At 41.4% G+C, this 19,782-nt stretch overlaps 2 protein-coding genes and 1 non-coding gene across 7 annotated transcripts; 2 read left to right on the top strand and 1 right to left on the bottom strand.

Moving 5' to 3' along the window:
- The first annotated feature begins 614 nt into the window (after nt 1-614).
- On the top strand, nt 615-5,937 carry LOC124068957 (histone-binding protein N1/N2-like). Of its 2 annotated transcripts, none has more exons than XM_046407571.1 (14): nt 615-770; nt 916-1,026; nt 1,714-1,794; nt 1,956-2,065; nt 2,176-2,448; nt 2,958-3,040; nt 3,134-3,210; nt 3,307-3,380; nt 3,677-3,865; nt 4,032-4,204; nt 5,064-5,126; nt 5,243-5,311; nt 5,412-5,557; nt 5,755-5,937. In XM_046407571.1, the coding sequence occupies exons 2-13, from the start codon at nt 926-928 to the stop codon at nt 5,541-5,543; spliced, it is 1,425 nt and encodes a 474-aa protein (XP_046263527.1). In that variant the 5' UTR covers nt 615-770; nt 916-925; the 3' UTR covers nt 5,544-5,557; nt 5,755-5,937. The 2 variants fall into 2 exon arrangements, with proteins under 2 accessions (XP_046263527.1, XP_046263526.1); XM_046407570.1 differs by having other exon boundaries at nt 5,412-5,561; nt 5,757-5,937.
- On the top strand, nt 4,248-4,440 carry LOC124070107. Its single transcript, XR_006845152.1, has one exon. It is a non-coding gene; the product is annotated as a U2 spliceosomal RNA (small nuclear RNA).
- A 1,620-nt stretch (nt 5,938-7,557) lies between the features above and the next one.
- Nucleotides 7,558-19,573, bottom strand: gpbp1l1 (GC-rich promoter binding protein 1-like 1). Of its 4 annotated transcripts, none has more exons than XM_046407567.1 (12): nt 19,495-19,573; nt 16,384-17,758; nt 15,720-15,834; nt 12,503-12,632; nt 10,609-10,937; nt 10,199-10,274; nt 9,882-10,078; nt 9,559-9,702; nt 8,880-9,035; nt 8,517-8,641; nt 8,321-8,423; nt 7,558-8,182 (listed from the first exon to the last, which is right to left on the bottom strand). In XM_046407567.1, exons 3-12 carry the CDS (start codon nt 15,777-15,779, stop codon nt 8,009-8,011), a joined length of 1,494 nt encoding a protein of 497 aa, XP_046263523.1. In that variant the 5' UTR covers nt 15,780-15,834; nt 16,384-17,758; nt 19,495-19,573; the 3' UTR covers nt 7,558-8,008. The 4 variants fall into 4 exon arrangements, with proteins under 4 accessions (XP_046263523.1, XP_046263522.1, XP_046263524.1 ...); XM_046407566.1 differs by lacking the exon at nt 19,495-19,573 and adding an exon at nt 19,353-19,488; XM_046407568.1 differs by lacking the exon at nt 19,495-19,573 and adding an exon at nt 19,266-19,485.
- Nucleotides 19,574-19,782: the final 209 nt, after the last annotated feature.

Here is a 19,782-nt window from a genome sequence, read left to right as displayed (position 1 = left end):
AGAAATATTCATATCACCACCATATCAGTTATCTTTTATCAATCATTCTCTAGTGGCAACTTTGATAAAACTGTAAAAAGCAGAAGGCTAGTGGCAGTTATGGAAATACCCAGTATGGAAAACAAAACAAAATGTTGGAATGAAATAAAAATCCCATGCAATGAACTGTTAGAAAACAAAATATAAGCGCTATAATGGGCTGTTTTATAAACATGTATTGATTATTTCCCGTTTGCTTTAGGATACAAGGAGTTTTTATTGTCATTAAAACCACGTGTAGTACAAAAAGAAATGAAACAACGTTCCTCCAGGGTGCTACACAAAGGAGTACACATTGCTGAGTGTACAAATTAAAAATGAAAAGTGAACAATACACCCCTTCACATCGGAATACAACAGTGGCATAACAGTATAGACAAAACAATGAACACAGTATCGTATAATACAATACAATACCAATTATAATTGATTCATAACGGCATATTTATTTAATTCTGAACATTCTAGATCTCCATAGTAGTAGCAGTAGTACTAGTAGTCGCAGTAATATAAGTGGTAGTAGCACTTGAAGAGGGCTTGCAATTTGTGCTGTGCCTTTAAGAATTCTCCCGCGCTGGTTCACGAACCCGGAAATTGACCGGAAAATGCAGGAATATTTCGCGCCAAATTGAAACAACGCAGTAGACGCTCTCAGCGGTGGAAGAGACGGACTGAGGCACCAGTACATCGGACTCAACTTTTAAATTTTAAGTCGTTCTTTTTCGGTTAAGGTACGTATTCTTTAATGTACGACAACATAAAGCTCCCTGTTCTCACACACAGAGAATATGCATTTAAAAACGTGCCGAACTGGTGGTTGAGTTCGACTTTTTGGGTTAAAAAGTTGAGCTGATAAGTGTTTGTCTTTCTGTGCAGTGTGGCTAATATGGAGGACGCCAACAAGCTAATCGGCGCTGGCAAGAAGCACCTGGTGATGGGGAAGGTGGTGGAGGCGGTGAGCGCCCTGCAGGAGGCCTGTGGCATGCTGTGAGTTAACTTTCAGTCAGAAGAAACTGCCCAAGCTTCAGACACGTCATAATAATAAAAAGTCTGCCCTTCACAGAGACAGCCACAGCTTACAGGCTCTAAACTACCAGCTAGCTGAAAGTCGGATGTGCATCGACATGTTTAATGTTGTTTTGTCTATTTAAAACCCTGAAGGTGATCACACGTGATCAGGGAAAAATCATAAGATGTAGTTGGTAAGCAAAAGCACAGCTTCTCAAGCACCAATACAATCCAATAAAAGTCAAAGAGTGAAATCCTTTAACAAACAAATACTTTATGAGGCACAAAGTTATTTGTAACTGGAGGCTGATTTTCCACCTGCGCCCAGATTAAAGCAAATTAAAAACGTGCATTTCAGACAGGGAAAGTACTTATATATTTTTTTTATATATATTTATGTAACCAGGTGAAGGAAGCTGTATGGCAGGTCTTTCAGAAGGCAAATGTGCTAAGCAGAGTTGAGAATTTGAAATGCTATAGAGAGAGTCATAGAACTGACTCTTGCAAATTAACACTAGTAATGTAATCTCTGCATGTTGCATCTTTTAAATTCACTAACTTGTTTGCTACATTGTCAAGTAACTGCAGAATTTAATTGAAAAACAGAAAATGAGATCTTTTTCTGGATGCTGAGTAGGAAATTAAAACTTTCTTTCTTTCTTTCAGAGCTAAGAAGTATGGGGATACAGCAGACGAGTGCGGAGAGGCTTTCTTCTGGTGTGGTAAAGCTCTGCTGGATTTGGCACGGTAAGATCGCTGAATCCGGTTTCTTTACTTGAGTCATTGTTTAGTAAATAAAGGAAAAGGAGCATAGCCAGGTCTACTTCAGGAGTGTGCAAGGCTGTATTGGTCATTTTGAATTTCAGAATCTTGTGTAAATGCAGCCCTAAGTGACACTGTTATTGTAGGATGGAGAACTCTGTGCTGGGTAATGCTCTGGAAGGAGTACCAGAAGAAGAGGAGGCAGATGGAGAAAAACCCAAGGACTCCAACATTGACAGCACAGAAAACATTGATGGTGAGGAACTAATGTAAAAATGTCATTCCCATCTTTCTGCTCTGATTTGTTTTTGTTGCTGTCTGGCAGTTTTTAATAAACGATTAAGCTGTTCCCTCTAATTTAAACAGAGAAGACCAGAGATGAGCTGAGGATTCAAGTGTACGACGCCATGGCAGAAAAGAAGGACGAACAGAAGAAAACTGAAAATGCAGAGAAAGTGGAAGAGGAGCAGAACGGTGACGTAGAAAAGGCTGAGGCTGGTGATGACCAGCAGAGCACGGTAAAGAAAGACGAAGAGGAGACCGAGTTCAGTGGTAGCAAATCTGAAAGTGAGGACAAGACTGAAGAAGACAAGGAGGCTGCAAAAGAATCGGGTGATAAAGAAGAGGAGGAAGCAGAAGGTAACTTTAAGAAAAAATGTCAAACATTTGCGGGTTCCAGCTTAAATTGGAAGGATTTGCTTCTTTCCTTCATGATGGTGGTCTTTGGGGTTGGCTGGTCGGTTGGGGGGAAGCAATTTAAAGAGGTCACTATGATCTTTGGGGGAAATCTGAGCAGTTTTTTGGGAGGGGAGCATTTTATAAAGTAAATGATAAATAAATCAATTATTTGTGAATATAATTGTCAGATCAGTAATTAACAATTTCAGATGGCTCTCATTGCATGATGTGATGAAGCTCCATCAGTTGTCTGTAAAAATGGTCTTTAAGTGAAGACTGCACGTTTCTCTGGAACTGTCAATATAGTAATAACTTCAGTGTTGCCAAAAATACATTTATTTTTCTTTTTATGAAATTCCTTTTAAGTCTTCATAAATTAGGAGACTGAAAGTCGGATATGCATCGACATGTTGTAACCTGCAACTCGACTGCTTCATAATAAATGGCTTCGCATATTACTGATGTTTCAGACGGTGATGACGAAGACGGAGATGACGTAGAAATGGAGGGCGACGCAGAGGAGCAAGGTGAAGGAGAAGACACTGCTGAGAAGGTACGTGAGCAGTCGGCTCAAGTACATGTCAAAGTGATGCAGTGAACGTGTGGTCAAAGTGTCGGACATGAAATCTGTTCACGTGTGCTTCAGGACAGCGAGGATGAGGAGGTGGGGAACCTGCAGCTGGCCTGGGAGATGTTGGAAGTGGCTAAAGTTATCTACAAAAGGTAACGGAGACATTGTGCCGTGATCGTAGGGAACTTGGTTTCATAGTCATTGAGCTGCAGCTTCCATGTTAACTGACTTTGTTTTGTTTTTACAAGGAAAGAGACTAAGGAGGAGCAACTCATGGCAGCCCAAGCTCACTTGAAACTGGGTGAAGTTTCTGCTGAATCTGGTATGGACAAAAAAAAAGGTTCAGTTTTGCGCACTTGATTAATGTCCCTGTAACAAACCTGTGAGGGGGCAGTGGGAAGCTTTAGATGCATTTAGTTAATTATTGTAGAGCTGAAATTATTCTTTGTTCAACAGACAATTTAGTCATACAGTTTCTGCAATAATTTGCATCAAGGGAAAAATACCAATCATTCACTGGACCTGCATAGAAAAACCCATTGTGTTTACAGCTGAAATTGTCCTCCTTCGTCTTATTGTTCAGAAGTCAGGTCTTCAGTTTCTACCTCTCTCTTCTAGGAAATTACACACAGGCGCTGGAGGATTTCCAGGAGTGTCTGAAGCTGCAGATGAAGCACCTGGACCCAGACAGCCGTCTGCTTGCTGAGACTCACTACCAGCTAGGCCTGACGTACAGCTTGAATCTCCAGTACAGCCAGGCCATCGAGGAGCTGAACAGCTCCATCTCTGTCATAAAGAGCAGACTGGGTACATTTATTTATTTATTATTTTTTGGGGAAGGGGGTTCACTTGGATAGAAAACTTGTTGCTTAAATCATATTTCTGACATTTTCAAAGTACGGTACAACAGATATGATCAGTGTCTCTGTCTCTGGCGTCTTCTGCACGCTAACGCACACACTTTGTCGGGCAGACAAACTGAAGGAGCTGTTGGACAAGGCCGAGGACCCGGAGGCTCTGCCTGAGGAGAGGAAGGAGATGGACGAGCTGAAGGCTCTGCTTCCAGAGATCCAGGAGAAGGTGGAGGATGCCACAGAGGGTCTGAAAACAGCAAGCGCTGCTGCTGGGGTTGTGAAGGGTGCACAGGTGAGTCCCCAGACTATGAAGAGACCTGATTTGTGATCTCACTCGCGCATCTCGGCATTTTGACTAAGTGCAAATGTGGTATCTATTCTTATCAGTTTAATCTCTGATACATCCCCTACGTGGGGACCATATATTAAATTGTTTTGTTGGAACAGGGAGATTGATTATGGGTCTTGCCCCACCCACTCCACGCATTGACCTGATATTGCAGTATCTCCAGGAACTGTGCCGCCCCCCCCTTTGCACATTTCCCTACTGTGGGACTAATAAAGGATTGTTATCTTAGTATATCATCACACACTCATCAGCTTACTCCATTGAGCACTAAACAATTTGTACACATGAACATATTTTGCCAGTATTGATAGCCGTAGTGTTCATGATAGTTATGTCCACATTTATCAAATGTAAAGCACGGCAGGATCATTTGGCTAACGTTAGCTACCATGCTAGGAGCACATTATGGAAAGCAGATGTAGAGCACTGGGTAGCAAATGGAGGGAGATGCTTTGGATACTGGTGGGTTTTCACTGGCAGCCACAACTCGACACTGAGCTAATGTGTCATCAGCTGGTTTAGGAATTGTGCAGTTATCAGCCTGGCTGAGATCTGCGTCTCACCCACAACACTATCTGATTGGTTAGACATCTCAAGTACAGTGCTTGAGAAGGTTGTACTTGGATATATTCCATCACTGTTCTAAATTTTGACATCAGGACGTATCAGTCGATTTGACATTTGGGCTGTCACGTCTGCAGCTTTGACATCCTGTACATCAGTGTTAAATCACCATCAATTACTTCTCCAGTTTGTTTGTACCTGGACAAGTGATTTTAACTTAATGTCATGTACCTGTCAGGATGAAGGCTCCACTTCCTCTGCGTTCCCCGGGCCTGCTGGGCAGGATGGGGACTCCTCAAAGGTAAGTCACTCTCATAGTGAGGAAATGAGTTGTGAAAACATGCTGGTGATGGGCTTACATGTGTACGTAGGATCTTTTGCTGAGCACTGATGAGCCATGGTTTGTTTCCTGCCCAGATTAACGGCACAGCAACCAACGGACACACAGCTGCAGTCTCTGACATCTCCCACCTGGTCAGGAAGAAGGTGAGGGAGCCAGATGTTCTCCTTCTATTTTACTGAATGATTAAAAAGGAATTGCACAAACCTGTAGAGGTTCCACTACATTTGAGAGTTTGTATTTCAGAGGAAGCCAGAGGAGAGTCCAGTGAAGGAGGGCTTGGTAAAGAAGGTGAAGCAGGATGCTGGTCAGACTAACGGAGTGCAGGAGCCTCAGACTAACGGTGTCCACAGTGGAGACACAAACGGACACTCTTAACGATGCAAAAGTTGAGAGGTAAGAGATGCAGAGTTTGCTGAGGTCGTCACAGCACAAAACCTGAGCAATGCAGTGTAATGATCACTGAACCATTTATATGCATACAATTGCCAAAATGTCAGACTAATTAATCAGGACTTGTGCAAAGTTGATTCATGTCTGAACTGTTGGCCGAGTTGTTGAGTCTGACTCAAACTCTTCCTCTTCTTTCAGTGAGGATGGACCTCCCTTCATGATGTTGCCTCTACAAGAAGAGCTTCACCAACATGTCTCTTACTGTTTCTACACTTGTTTGCTGTTGTAAATATGTCTTTTTCTAGAGCTGTTGTCGTGTTTGTGCTTGTTCACATATGTAAGCTATTAAGTTCAATAAAAAATATATATAATTTGTTAAGCCTTGTGTGATTTAACTCGCTAATAGAGAAGTAATACTACACAAATGACACAGTCGTCTACCACCAGTGAAGGAAGTGCCCGAAACCCTCAACATTGTGGTAGTACAACATTTTCTTAACTGGAGGATACTTCTGAGTAGTATTTCTATTCCCTTATGTCAGTTTTCTGCCAGAAAAAAATATATAATTGCAAATTAAAAGCTCAAAATAAATATGTTAAGGTTCAAACTGGGAATTATTTTCATCCTGGTTGTTCTGTTCCTGATGTCCCTGTGGGGCTTATTTACCAATACTGTGAGACTGAAATATTTATCACTGAACTTGAGCCTTGTGTCAGTTTCTTCAAATGTATTTTGCCATATTGGATAAGCTTTTGTGTTTTATCACATAGGTGGGATTAGATTCACATTGTGCGTTTATTCCTGTTAATAGTCACACCAGCCATCCTTACGTTTCTCGGACTCTGTGTTCTGGATGCACATAAATAAAGAAAGCAGCATTTGTTGTTTGAAAATATTGGCAATACTGTGCTGTTATTGCTATGACAAGCCAGAATGTCTGCTGTGAAGCTCTAACTTTAGCTTGAACTGTTTTTGTTTTCACTCTCAAAATGTTCTAAGTGTAATAATAAACAGAGAACAGTGAGTGTGACTGATGGTCTCACTTGCAGTGATGTTACTGTTTTAGAGTGGATACAAGACTGAAAATGGACACTAGCACACAATGGCTGATCATTTAGAAGCCCAAGTTATAATGACTGGAGCCAAATTCTGGTCAGGATTTAACTGGGAAGTGATTACTTGGCCAGCAATATAAAGAAATGCAACATACATTTAAAAAAAAAAGGCAGAGGTGTTAATGATTATGATTATACTCCAGTGTCAGTGCTCTGCATTGTGCAAGCTGAGTCACAAGCATGTCTCACTAAGACATCTAAAAGGAATTAAGACATCATCTAAGTTATTGACATTTGCTTTTTCTGTGTGCTTTTCCTGCTTCAACCAGTCAAAATGTCCCCTGTGAAAAAAGGCATTTACAATGTTGAAGAAAGGCAACGTCTAAAGTTTTCCAAACAAAGTTGAAACTTCTTAAACTTGTCTGTTTTTTTTTAGCTGGAAATTTCATTTATGTAAGTAGATAAACGTCAATTGAAAGACTGTTTTTAAATCTGAATGAAATCCAACTATAGCCGAAAAGCAGAACGAGTAATTAAAATCTTCTCTTTAAAACATTTAATTGACAGAATTCTTTTGTGCAGAACTCAATTTGTTTTTACATTTCATCACTTGTGCAGAAATATTTCATTCAACCATCTTCATGAAAAATATTTGCTTTTGTTCTGCTTTAGGGCTACAGTCCTGTCCTGCATCAATTCAAAATGCAGACACCAGTTAAATTCAGCACTCATAAAAAATATTTCACGTCACATGCTGCATTTGTTGTTCTTGGCAGAGCGAGACATCACTGCTGTATAGCTGCTATACAAATTCATTATCGAGCCACTCAGGCTGATGAGTGTCAAGAATTTACCTAAAAGGCAGCGTGGGATCAATGTGGACTTTTCAAACGTTTCTACAGATAGTAAATTACATATGGACTCAAGCACCACAGTAGCCAGATTCATATTGAAACATATCAGCTTGTCAGGAACCAATTTTTATTAATATCATTAATAATGTGTCATCAGCATCATCAATGAAATGAGTTAGTCTGTTTAAAGCAGAATCAAGTGTGCATTCATTGCCCTTCTTTTCTTGATGAACACTTCAGTTCCACAAAGCGAGGAAGAAAAAGGTAGAGGAGGAGGGGGAGGAGGGTCAAAGAGGGCAGGGACTGCAGTGAAGGAGGAAACGCAGGGAAAACGACGTCTGGCGGAGCAGGAATCTCCCCCTTCACTGGGATATGATTGGTTTTTCCCTTGTGCAAGAATGACAACAAAAAAATCAAAACAAAAGAAATTCAAAATGGTGCTCTAAAAACAAAGATGACAGAGGAGGAGGGGAATTGCTTGCTGGGATGTTGTGTTGGCTGTTGTGTTGTTTTTTCTTTTTTTTGTTCCGTAAAGCCACGTTAGGATTTGATGCAGTCGTCGTCATCGTCAGAGGTCTGGCTGCTGCTACTGGTTTCAGACTCTGAACCCTCCTCGACGTTCGCCTCCGCCACACTCCTCCAGGGGGTGAAGTGGAGGGTCACGCCCCGCGCCCTTGGGAGAGCCCCATTCCTCTGCATGCCATTCCTCTTCAGCTGGTCAAAGGATTAGATGGATGAGTGAATAATATACTGTTTTTTTTCTTTTCTCACCTCTAATTCAGGGGAAAACATATCAAAGATTAAATACTAAACCGGTCACAGAGCAAATCAGTGACACCAGATGCTTCTCACCTGTTCAGTTTTAGTCTGGAACTCTCTCAGTTCGTCCTCCGTCAGAGGCAGGAAGTTGTCATCGTTCTCTGGGTACTCCTGCCAGCCCATGGCCTTCAGCAACCTAGAAAAGCAAGGTAATTTCCTGCTTAGTTGACTGTGTGTGTGTGTGTGTGTGTGTGTGTGTGTGTGTGTAAGGCTGTTAGCAGTGTCCTACCGGTGCTCTGCCTCCAGGGAGCTGGACAGGTGTTCAGTGTCTGAGTCACTGAGGGAGTAGGACAAACCATTCTCGTGGCAGACCTCTTCATTGTAGACTTTGGGCTCTGGGGTGTTGCTTTCACCCTAAAAACATTCACAGAGCAAGAAAATGTACTTTTTCACCAATAAAATAAACAGAGGAGCAAAGTGTGACAAGAAAGCTGAGGCACTCAGACTTTAACGTACCAACTGTCTGTTATGTACAGACAAAAAGTATGCTTCTCATCTGGGACTATGTTGTTACTTTAAAAAGTGGACACTACACGCTCTTAAATGTAACATCTTCTGTAACGACTGTGTGGTCCTGTGCGATGGTGTCTACCTCTCCAGATGTTCCCGGGCTGCTGCTTGTCGTCAGCTCTCCAGTACCCTCGTCCTTCAGAGCTCGCAGGAACTCGCTCTTACGGTCTGGACCACGGCGCATCAGCTTAAGCCTCGACGGGGCAATGTCTATGGGAGGAGTCGTGCTGGAAGGGTGCTGCAGGCATGATGGAGCCACAGGAAGGGGCAGAGAGGGACCAGAGGAGCCATGGAATGTAAAGTAGAACAGAATTTTTCTATCATCTATGAAATCCATTTCTTCAGTGAAATCTTTCAAAATAGGTCAGTAAGGATCAGCAATTTTAACTGCCTGGAAATTGGGGGGGGTGGGACAAAAAGAAAACAGCAAACAAAACAAAAAAACAAGCAGTAACCCTGAATGACATATTGCAGACACGCCATTCAGTTACTGTCTGATGAGCACATGTGAGTAAGCGTCTCAGCCACCAACCACACTGACACATAATTACTGTGTTTAGATAAAACCTGTGATTTTCATAGACGGGGAAAGGCCAGCTATATGTGTCCCACATGCAGCCATACGGGTTCAACACTGACTGTTGCACTGATATTTTACCAGTTTTCTTGCTGTGCAATTGTACAATTTCCTAGGAAGTCTGTTTAAACTCTATCATTTAAAATACCGTTCATATTGGGGTTAGAAAATGTCTTTGCCTCACCTCTTTCTGGGTGTTGTGCTGTGGTGCACTGACTGGGGTGCTGGGTTTGGCTGCAGAGACGGGGCTGGTGAAGACTGAATCCCGGCCTGGCATGTGAAGGCCAGACTTAGTGATTTCTCTACCACCGGATTTCCACTGGGTGCTCTGGAAGAGACACACTCTACGATGAGTTTCTGTCACAGAGAGATTGCTTCCTTCACAGCATAGCAAAGTTAGTCATCTATTAAATTAAAAAAAAACACTTTATTTGTTCATCTTGCATGTCTGCTGAAAGAAAGCCAGCAACTGGTAGAAATAATATAACACACAAGAGCAAGTCTTACTTTGGTGGGGGCCACAGCAGGCTTTGGGACCAGGTTCTTGTAGACACTGGAGCCTGCAATGGGAGCTTTGTTGCCGTTGGTGGGCAAGGCGCCAGCAGTGGCAAACCCCGCAGAGAAGGCTGTGCTGGGGTCCTCCTTGGAAACCTTCTTGATAACCAGCATTTTGGACACCATCTGTTTGCCACTAGGGGGGTTTTCTGAATCAGAGTGATGAAACGTTAAGACGTGAAGGCAAGAAACCACTACTCAGAACTTAAAATTTTCACTGTCTCTTGTTATTCCAGGAGGTGAAACTAATGTCTAGTGGGAGATCTTACCCCACACTCCAGCATGGGGAGCCACTGCTCGCATCTGAGTCCCGGGCTTTCCAGTTGTTTCAGGGTTGAGTGAAGGCTAAAAACAAGCATTAAGCACCTGAATGAAATATCATGTTGCTGATGACTTGTTTAACCCTAACTGTGATGAATAATAATTATGAAATTTACATGTTTATCACAAAGCAAATATGGAATGAAAATGGAAAACCGAAAATGTTTTTAACAATAATTGGGATTATCAGAGATTAGCTGTAGTGTGAACAATAATCACCGCTGTCCTAAAAACACAGCCTATACTCTGATCCTACTTGATTAACAAATTGTCACTCATTCATGTATTTTAAATGAGCTTTGTCATTGAAAGACCATGACATTCTTAAGAAAAACATTTGTGATAATTATCTACTCACAAAGTCCTCTTCCACGAATTTCAGCTTGTCGTCCTTGCCGTCTTTGCGTTCCTCGGTGGGGAACTTGTCCTGGTATGAGGTGCCCTTGCGTGGATGAAAGTTGCCATTGCGCTGCCGGTGCCCCACCGGCCTGTCCCTGTCGCCTCCTACCCGTTTGGGGTGGCGTCCCTGGTGGTGGTGGCCATCCTGGGCACCCCGGGAAGCTCCGTGCCAAGTTGGTGTTTCCTTCCAACACGAGCTCCCTGCCAGCCCACCGTGCCCTCCTTTGGCCACCCCAGAGTCCACCGAGTCATGTCTCAGAAGCAGAGAGGGCTGCTGCCATCCGTCACCTCAAGAGAGAACAAACAATCATCAGTGCCACTGTGCTTCAGTTATTTCTGAATTAGAGTGAGATGTGGCTTTGATGGAAAGATAAGTCAGGTTATTTCATGAAACAATATCTGAACACCTTTAATCTTTGTCAGTGCTGAACAGCATTCACTATGTTGGTCTGTGAGCAAATACAATTCAAGATTAATAATTCTGTTATCAGACAGTTTACACAGTGGCTGTTTTTTTTAAGTTGGCACCCACAAAAGTGGTAGAAACTGGTAGCATCTGCTTCCCTCCTGGCTAGTTGGGAAACTGGCATGAGATTAACTATGACCCAATGTGGAAAACACAACAAACATGGCAGGCCAAATCAGGTGAGAAAAACAATCAGATTCATTGTATGGGTAAATTAAACCTGTAGAAACAAAATAAACGAAAGCAGCAGAAGATGTGAAATTTTGGAAATTTTAACATTAATAAGCTCTGACGAGCTCAGGCTTCTGGCACAACACATTTAAGCCCCAGATGTTTGTGTGCATATTTTAAATTTCCACATTAATTCTATTCAAGATTTCACTTTTTCCATCAGATGAAAGGCAAAATATGTTAAATTGTTTTACTTTGACTACTACAACATTATACAGACATACTGCTGCACATAGGGCAAGCCGAGCATTAAGCTACTGCAGAAATTCAGAAGACAGAGGATTGGTGTAAAGCACACCACCACTGGACCGGAGCAGTGGAAACATGCTCTGTGGAGTGACGAATCACGCTTCTCCATTTGGCAGCCTGATGGGTCAAGCTGGGTTTGGTGGATGCCAGGAGAATGCCTGATTGCACTGTGGCAAGTGTAAAGTTTGGTGGTAGGGGGATAAAGGTATGGGACCGTTGTTCACCTGACTTCCAGTGAAGTGAAATCTTAATGCTTCAGCATACCAAGACACTGTGAACAATGCTATGTTTTCAACTTTGTGGCAACAGTTTGGGGAAGTTCCTTTTCTATTCCAGCATGACTGTGTCCCAGTGTGCAAAGCAAAGTCCATAAAGACATGCTGGATGAGTTTGGTGTGGAAGAACTTGACTGGCCCACACAGAGTCCTGACCTCAACCCCATCCAACACCTTTGGGATGAACCTTTTAGTCCAACATCAGTGCCTGACAGGATTTTATTAAGATACAACACTAAATAACAAGTGCATGCGAGGCCTGTGACAGACAATATCCAAGCAAGTTCCTTAACGAATATGATCAGCAGTAAACTCTCACCAAAAGATGAATTAGGCTCCCATACTCAGGACTGGGCTGATATGTACAAACTGCACTTGACTGACATTGCTTCATCCCTCAGGTGGTTTTGTTGCACTTGGTGAGGCAGGACCCCTTACACACTTTTCATTATTAGTCCACATATTTTGGTGTCACAATTCCCAGCAAAGGCTTTAATGTTTTCCAAGGTGATTATGTTGTTACACTAAATTGTACTCTTTTTGCTCATATTCACAGCTTCCCTTTGCACAGCTCAGCCCTGTAATAACACTAACAGTTAACAATAAGGGGGTAAGTTGTCCTGAGCTGTTACCTGCTGGAGCACGCAGGGAGCCGTTGTTGAAGAAGCCATCAGAGGAGTTGTGGCGGCGGCGGCTCACAGAGGTTCTGCCGTCTCTGTGGAGGTGAGGCTCACCTTGTTTCTCAAGGTTGGCAGCAGGGGACTGGAGGAGGACAGAAAGGGGACAATGTTAGTTAAAGTGGGACTAAAATATTAAACCTAGAAATCAAAAACAGTCGTTACCCTTGAACCATTTTCCAGGACATTCTTTTTTTCCTCTACTTTCTCCTTGTGAAGAAACTTAGATTAACATGAATCCTCTCCATACTCTGAGTTCCTCTCTTACTCCGCCAAAGAACTAAAATAACTTAAAGTGAAAGTGTCAATATAGGGATCTATTCTAAGAGAAAGAACTGAGTTGATCATAAGAACTAAAAACAATCTTGGAATGCTTTATCCTAAAATACATGCTGGCATAAGATCAGGAAAAACACAGTGTACATAATTCTTAGCGGTAAATCCTGAAGTCACTGTACTGACTTAGCTGTATGTTTGATAATGTTACAAAAGCTCAATTCCATATCCTTGTCATCAGCAGAGGTTCAAAGATCAAATTAATTGCATGCGTTATCAATGAATTTTTATAATTTTGAAAGATGAAATACAACAATCTAATGCAGAAAAAACCTGGGAGAATAAACTGCAGTTCCAACACTGTAGAGCCAATTCAGACTAATCCTTGAATACAAATGACATTGAGGTGAAGTAGTGTGTCAGCAGGACAGTGACCTTGCACACATTTCTGTCTTGACTCTTGATTTTACAGACAGGCCACTTAGCTGAGCAACTACCTGACTCCCAGATTACACTGAGCTCTGGCCAGGAGAAACACATTCACTATCTCAGATGAACAGACAGCTCAACACTTTTCCAAAAAAATAAAATAAAATCCCATCATTCATTTAACAATTAACCACTCTTACTTTGCAATTCCCCAACAAACCTAATTTTACTTTCAAGGGCAAATATTTTGAGAGACTATTTGTTTTCATTCTATGAACTGCTGTTTCTCCTGTTGGACTCAATCCCAGCCTCTGTGGGCCAGAACAGAGTTGATGACATGACTGTGCTGTGTCAGACAACAAAATGTACTCATGATCTTTAAAGTGAAAGGTAACTACAGTTTGACAACAAATTGTGTGTGATGTTTGATGATCGTCTTCTTTTCTAAGAGATGTAAATTTATCACACGGATTTAGCAGACAAAGGCTGCTGAAGACAGTCTGGCTATATATTTGCATGCGACATTAACCAACATCTTAATCGCTGTTACAATCTTGTTGTCATTGTGACCAAACGTTGGTTAAATGTCCTCATGCGACACTAAAAAAAAAAAAAAAAAGCCAACTTGTCTGTCTAGCAGCAGCCAGCTTTGCTTGCCTGTTACCCAAAATCTGCTGAATGGGTAACACAATAGCTAGGCTGAGTAGTCACATTTTTCAACGCATCCTCTTAACTGGTTCATCTATTTCTTTAAAGGCATTCAATTAACACACCTTCCTCTTAGTCACACTGATTAATGTCCATGTTACAACAGTGACAATGCTCCCTGATACAAGACAATAATGGAGGAGAACTTGTATTGTGCTATCTGCCTGTTATTTTCCTATATTGGGATTCCTCGTCATGCATTTTGTAACGCAAGATGCTAAACTTTTGCCGCTGATTGCTGTTTTCTTGTTAACTCACTGAAATTTCTATGATTTTTAGACAAGACATATGCTCAGTCAATAATCGTTAGCTATGGTAAAAACCAAATCCTCACCCCCCCAAAAAAAAGAATGTTAACAAAGGATAAAAATACAAACAAGTGATGATTTGGACATGGCAGCAGACAGGGCTGGAAAAGTATAATTTTGTTCATGCGCCACTGTGGATAGTGGATTCCAAAATCTACCAGCAACTCACTGTTTTTAATCAGCAGTGTGTAACCACAAGAGAAAAACAATAAAACAAGATCTATAATATTCAAGCAAAGGGCTATGTTAATACTAAGGTAAGCTTTTAAACTTAATAAAAAAAGAAAAATGACATGACATTCTTTCTCTCTCTCTCTTATACACACGTGTGTCCTGTGAACTGATGAAGCGATTGCATGGGCATTCCTAAACAGTACACTAATCGACTGGGCCGTCCTCAGACTGGTTGGTGGCTTTATGTTAGCTGTATTCTCTGGGCTGATTTACCTGTGCAATCTTTCTTACCTGGATGTGGCATCAGGATGATTTGTAGCTTTTAGTCATAATAACGAAACTATTGGTTCTCCTATGAACATCCATGACAACATTTCAAACACAACATTGTCTGCCTTGTTTCCTAACCAATCACAGGACTCCTCATCGTTGGTTTTTCCACCACTTTTCATTAACAAACGTTTTATGACCTTCTTTTCTTGGGAGTGTTTTGCTACAAATCTCTTTACCCCTGTGATGTAACACCACATTATTTTTCTACGTCTCCTCATTAAAATGTCTGAGTGAAACAGGCAGAGTCACGATTCAATCTGCATTGTGGAATGTCACTCTGCTACACTAGCTTTATTTACCCACCAAAGCAGCTGCTAGCTTGCCACTGCTCACCTGCCAATGCACAAAATCACCTGCATTTGACAGAGGCTAATTTCCAACCCTGACAAGACAGCAGTCAAGGCAGCTTTTAAACATAGGTGTATCAGGATATTCAAAAACCTGCACTAATTATATAAATTTCATATCGATCTATCTCCACCCTGAACACCTAATGTCAGCCCTTGCAGAGAATCAATTTGTGCTTCTTCGTTCAAACACAGCAAATTCATACACACTTCACTTTACCTGCAAGGGCCTGAAATTTTTCCAACCTGCACCAAAAACTATTTGTTATTCTGAAAAGTACATAACAGATTTAGTCATGCTTCAATGGAAAAAACAAAACCCTCCTTCTTAAATTATCAGTCATTTTCATGAAGGTAAACAACATCCAGATGAGCCACTGCTGAACCATATACTGACTCCACTGTCAGTCCCTGAGGGTGACTCGTCGCTGACTACACACATACACAAGCACATTCAGGTGCACAGATGCAAATTCACTAAAAGTTGGTAGAGCGGTCACTCTGACAGTTACAATTTCAAGCTCTGTCTATCTGAATTACCACTTTGCTGCAATAAAATAGAATACATTCCAAATCCATACACACAGACACACACACCTTGGCAGGCTGGGGCGTGGAGAAGTTAAGCCAGGCAGGGACAAAGTCATGCTGCGCCATTTAGGTCCAGTGTTTCCGGTCAGTGGATCGAGGCATCAAACCTCATGGCCAGGATCTAACAAAAGAATCAGACAATAGCGAAATTTTTAATATTCAGATTTGGTCATTTCAAGAAACATGAATCTCTGACTATCAAATTCCCTTTCATGCACATCCAGCTTTGATTTCATATCATCTCTTCTAAGTGTTTTTGTCTGTCATCAGTTATTTCAGATTTCACTGCACGGAGGTCTCCCTTAAGACAAGCAAAAGAATCCTATTCTTAGCAGAAAACAACAAAGCTCGATTTGCTGCAGCTGTGCCTGTGAAGCTGACAACTGGCTGACAGTGTGGATGGAAAGTATCTTGTGCATCACTATACAAGAATTATTTTGCAATGTGTGTATCTTTTCGGCAAGTGGATAGAGCTCATCATGCTAGATTTTGTTCAATCCTCTTACTTTTGAAGAAACGCGCATAAGATGGCAGATCAACACCTGCTACCCGCAAAATCTGGACCGATGACTTATAATAAACATCACTACAACAATTAATTTTATGGCTGTTGAATACATCCATGCATCTTTGCCGTAGCCAAATAAGTCAGATGAAACTTTATCATTACCCCAGAGAGTCTGTGCCTCTGAAGTCCTCTGCCTCCTCTCTTGGTCCGGATGGGCTCGATTCCTCAGGCCTGTTGGCACTGATCACAGAGTGTGTGCACTGACAGATGGGGGGCAGCACACCGACAACCCCCTCTCCACCTCCGCCAGGACAGCACAGCCCCTTTCCACAGAGGCAGATCCCTTCGTCCAGGGTGAAACACTGGGAGATGGATCAAAAGGTCGCAGGAATGATCTGGAATGGCAATCCAGAGAACTGGCAAAGCAGGAAGTAGATTTTAAAGGAGAAGCACAAGATGTTCAAGACCAGTTTTCCTCCTTGGACCAGATTCCCAAGCAACTCCTGTGCCAGTCACGCCTGACGAATTCTGAGTGCTACCGTTTCCCGTTTGGGAAATTTTGTATTGAATATTTCACCAATTAATTCGAACCATTTGCTCGAACTGTCAGTTAGTAAGACTGAAAAACTGATTGGACTTTATGATGATTGGCAAAATGAATTGATTTGACAGATGATTCGTCCCAACGGTAAAAAAAGAGCCAAGTTGTCCGATTATTAATGTGAAGTTGCAGTCAGTGAAAGTTGTCTGTCCTCAAGCATGGACAGCAGCCTGTGTAGCAGTTCCACTTTGACACCAGATGGGGGGAAAGAGAGAGACAGGTGTTGTCCTGCCACACTGTGTGCCAGTATGTTTTTAAGTCTACGCAACTTTTACCGAATCATTTTAAGATCTACTGAAACTCACGCAGAAAAGAAAAATTAGTTCAGAGACAGTCTTTTACTGGCAATTGAGGTCACTGAAAACTACTGCTCACCTCATTAAACTCTTAAAAGACTGTCTGACTTTGAAGAAAAAAATGCTTAAATGCTCAAAGTCACATGACAATGAAGGAAGTAAAACCCTATGTTACATTGCTGTCATTTTAAGTTTTGGTTAGTGAAATAGACATGCTGCTGGATGATGCATTACAGTGCTGTTTTTATCTTTATATGTTTTAATATCACATTTGTAAGATGTCCATTTAATTAACTTGGCTTTTCTGATTGAAACAGATATAGGGTATAGCTCTGATTTCATAGATATGCAAGCTCAGAAGCTAAACAAAAATTCCCACGTGTAAAAAGATCTCAGTCTCATATGATGCACAACAGTCCTTTAACGACAATATGCATTGTCCAAAAATAAATCGTCAAGATAGCTCTGTCAGCTTATTTTTCTAAGGGAAAAAATGAAGACTGAAAGATAGTATGCATCCAAAATTATCCAAGTGGGTCTTTCCTTTTCTTCTTGAATGAGTATTTTCTCACACATGAAGTTTCAGTGCAGTTTTCTCCTGCTGAGTCTTCACTGGCATCTGTACATGAACAGACTGGACCTGCGATAAACAAACAGGGTTAGCGTCCTAGGTTTCAGGTTAAAAAAAAATACACATGTTGCATCAGATACCAGTGTATTAACTGTATTTACTAGTGCAGTTGATATAACAGCTCTGCAATAAATCCTTCCTTACAATAGCTATAATATTCAATGATTCTTTCAAGTGCTTTAGAGAAGTGTTGATTCTGTTGTGTGTTTGTGGTGTTGAATTGCAATATGAAGTGTTTAATATTTCGTCAAACTATTGCCGACATAAATGGGTGGGTAAACAACATACTCAAATTACTCACTACGGCTTACAAAGTAACCATAAAATTGAATCGACAACTCTCTAGAACTATAACTGTGTCAGACTCCATTAATAAGGTGTGGCTAGAAAACCGGCAACTGACACTGACAAATCAAACTTCATATCGCCATACCAGTGTTACTGCAATTATCTAAATGGTATATATTAGACACATGAAAGATACCCCTCCTTCACTGAATACCCTTACTGAATGCCAAAACAGCTTCCAATTCAAGAGACAACCAATGCCTTCAAAAACACAAATACATTTTGAGAGGTATGGGGGGGGGGGCATGACTCAGTGATCTAAGAACCATTTCAAGCTGAAAGCTGGCTCTTTTAAAAATTGTGACGGCTTTGGTAAATGAAATATTTATTCCAGTATAAAAATAACTTGGACACTTTCTTCCTCGGTACTTCTCTCCAGACTGCTGCGCATCTAAACAGGTCTGACAATGTGTGTAGTATCGCAACAGCAATTTTTTCACATGGTTAAAATAAAGCATTTAATTCAGCTTTAATACCTAAACAAAAATAATTCCTGCATGTACAAACCCGGAGCTACCGTGGACTCGTCAACGTTTTCCCACTGAGCTATTACGTAACAGCTCAACATCAATGAGTTTGCCATGGACATGGACTGCAATGTGCAGTACAGACACTGACTTCACTGGAAAACTATACTCGGATGAAAGACGGAAACGCAAATAATGCCAATTTTGCAAAAATGCTTAGTATACACTACATGAAACCCACATGTACACAAACACTGCAGCAGTCCAATTCAACATACAGCAACGTTACATGCACGTTTCCCCATGCTAACTAGCCGTGTAATGTTATGGATTAAAGTGCATCGAAATAAATTTAAGACGCATATCGGTTGTGTTTTTTAGCTAACTAGAGCAGTACTCTCTTACTAATAACGTTAGCAGATTTGTCCCAACTCTGCTCCTAGCTAACTCTGTTCAGTTAACTAAGGTTAACGTTAGCGTAGCAATTGTTAGCTAAAAGCTGGCGTTACCCCTGTTAACCAGCCCACGAAAACTGCTAGATAGTTGAAATAAATTAGTATGGTTAAGGGGCTTAGAAAAGTAAAAACGCGTTTAATATGTTCACGGTGGCAAAAACTGCCTATTTAAGCAACTGTCACGAACGTACAATAGAGGTAAACAGACCTGGCTTCGTTAGAACAACACAGTTTCAAAATGGCTACCTTAGCAGCAGCAGCACACATTCATCAGCTTGCTAAGTGCTAGCGAGTTAACTTGCAGTGTTTCATGACGATACCATGAGCGGTTACCTTCTCCCATGCAAGAGATCTTCCGACAGACAATTATCTATATACTTCTTGTCTGTGAACATTAACACGACAAATTTCCCCAACTACACACTTCTTTAATAGTCCGGCTATTGGTGTTTGTTTGGGTTTTCGGACCGCTTACCACTGGCGCTGCTACTGAGGGATTCGAACAGCCTCAACGATGCTACGTTCAAGATCTGTCGTGATTATGCAACTCAACGAGGTTCCACTGTGTTTTAAAGTCGAATCGGTGAAATAGGTGAACTTCTAAAAATACATTTCTTTTTAATTAAAGTCACATGCACACACCTGAAATTACTACACGATGATTTTTAATATATTCATACAACATGGTGTTGGTAGTGCGTATATTGGGATTTTGTTATCTTGAATATAACCTAATACCTTCTTCGTCATAGACAGCCCTACC

The sequence above is a fragment of the Scatophagus argus genome, chromosome 13 (assembly GCF_020382885.2).
Source record: "Scatophagus argus isolate fScaArg1 chromosome 13, fScaArg1.pri, whole genome shotgun sequence".
NCBI lineage: Eukaryota > Metazoa > Chordata > Actinopteri > Scatophagidae > Scatophagus > Scatophagus argus.
The sequence above is the reverse complement of the archived record's forward strand: the minus strand, read 5'-3'. Positions and strand labels throughout refer to the sequence as shown.

Excerpts from the sequence above, each read along its gene's own strand:
- LOC124068957 (XM_046407571.1), top strand. The coding sequence starts at position 926 with ATGGAGGACGCCAACAAGCTAATCGGCGCTGGCAAGAAGCACCTGGTG. Across the intron at positions 4,205-5,063 it reads GGGTTGTGAAGGGTGCACAG|GATGAAGGCTCCACTTCCTC; the intron begins GTGAGTCCCCAG and ends TGTACCTGTCAG. Across the intron at positions 5,127-5,242 it reads AGGATGGGGACTCCTCAAAG|ATTAACGGCACAGCAACCAA; the intron begins GTAAGTCACTCT and ends TTTCCTGCCCAG.
- gpbp1l1 (XM_046407567.1), bottom strand. The coding sequence starts at position 15,779 with ATGGCGCAGCATGACTTTGTCCCTGCCTGGCTTAACTTCTCCACGCCC. Across the intron at positions 10,079-10,198 it reads TCCCCATGCTGGAGTGTGGG|AAAACCCCCCTAGTGGCAAA; the intron begins GTAAGATCTCCC and ends ACTCTGATTCAG. Across the intron at positions 9,703-9,881 it reads CTGCTGTGGCCCCCACCAAA|AGCACCCAGTGGAAATCCGG; the intron begins GTAAGACTTGCT and ends TGTCTCTTCCAG.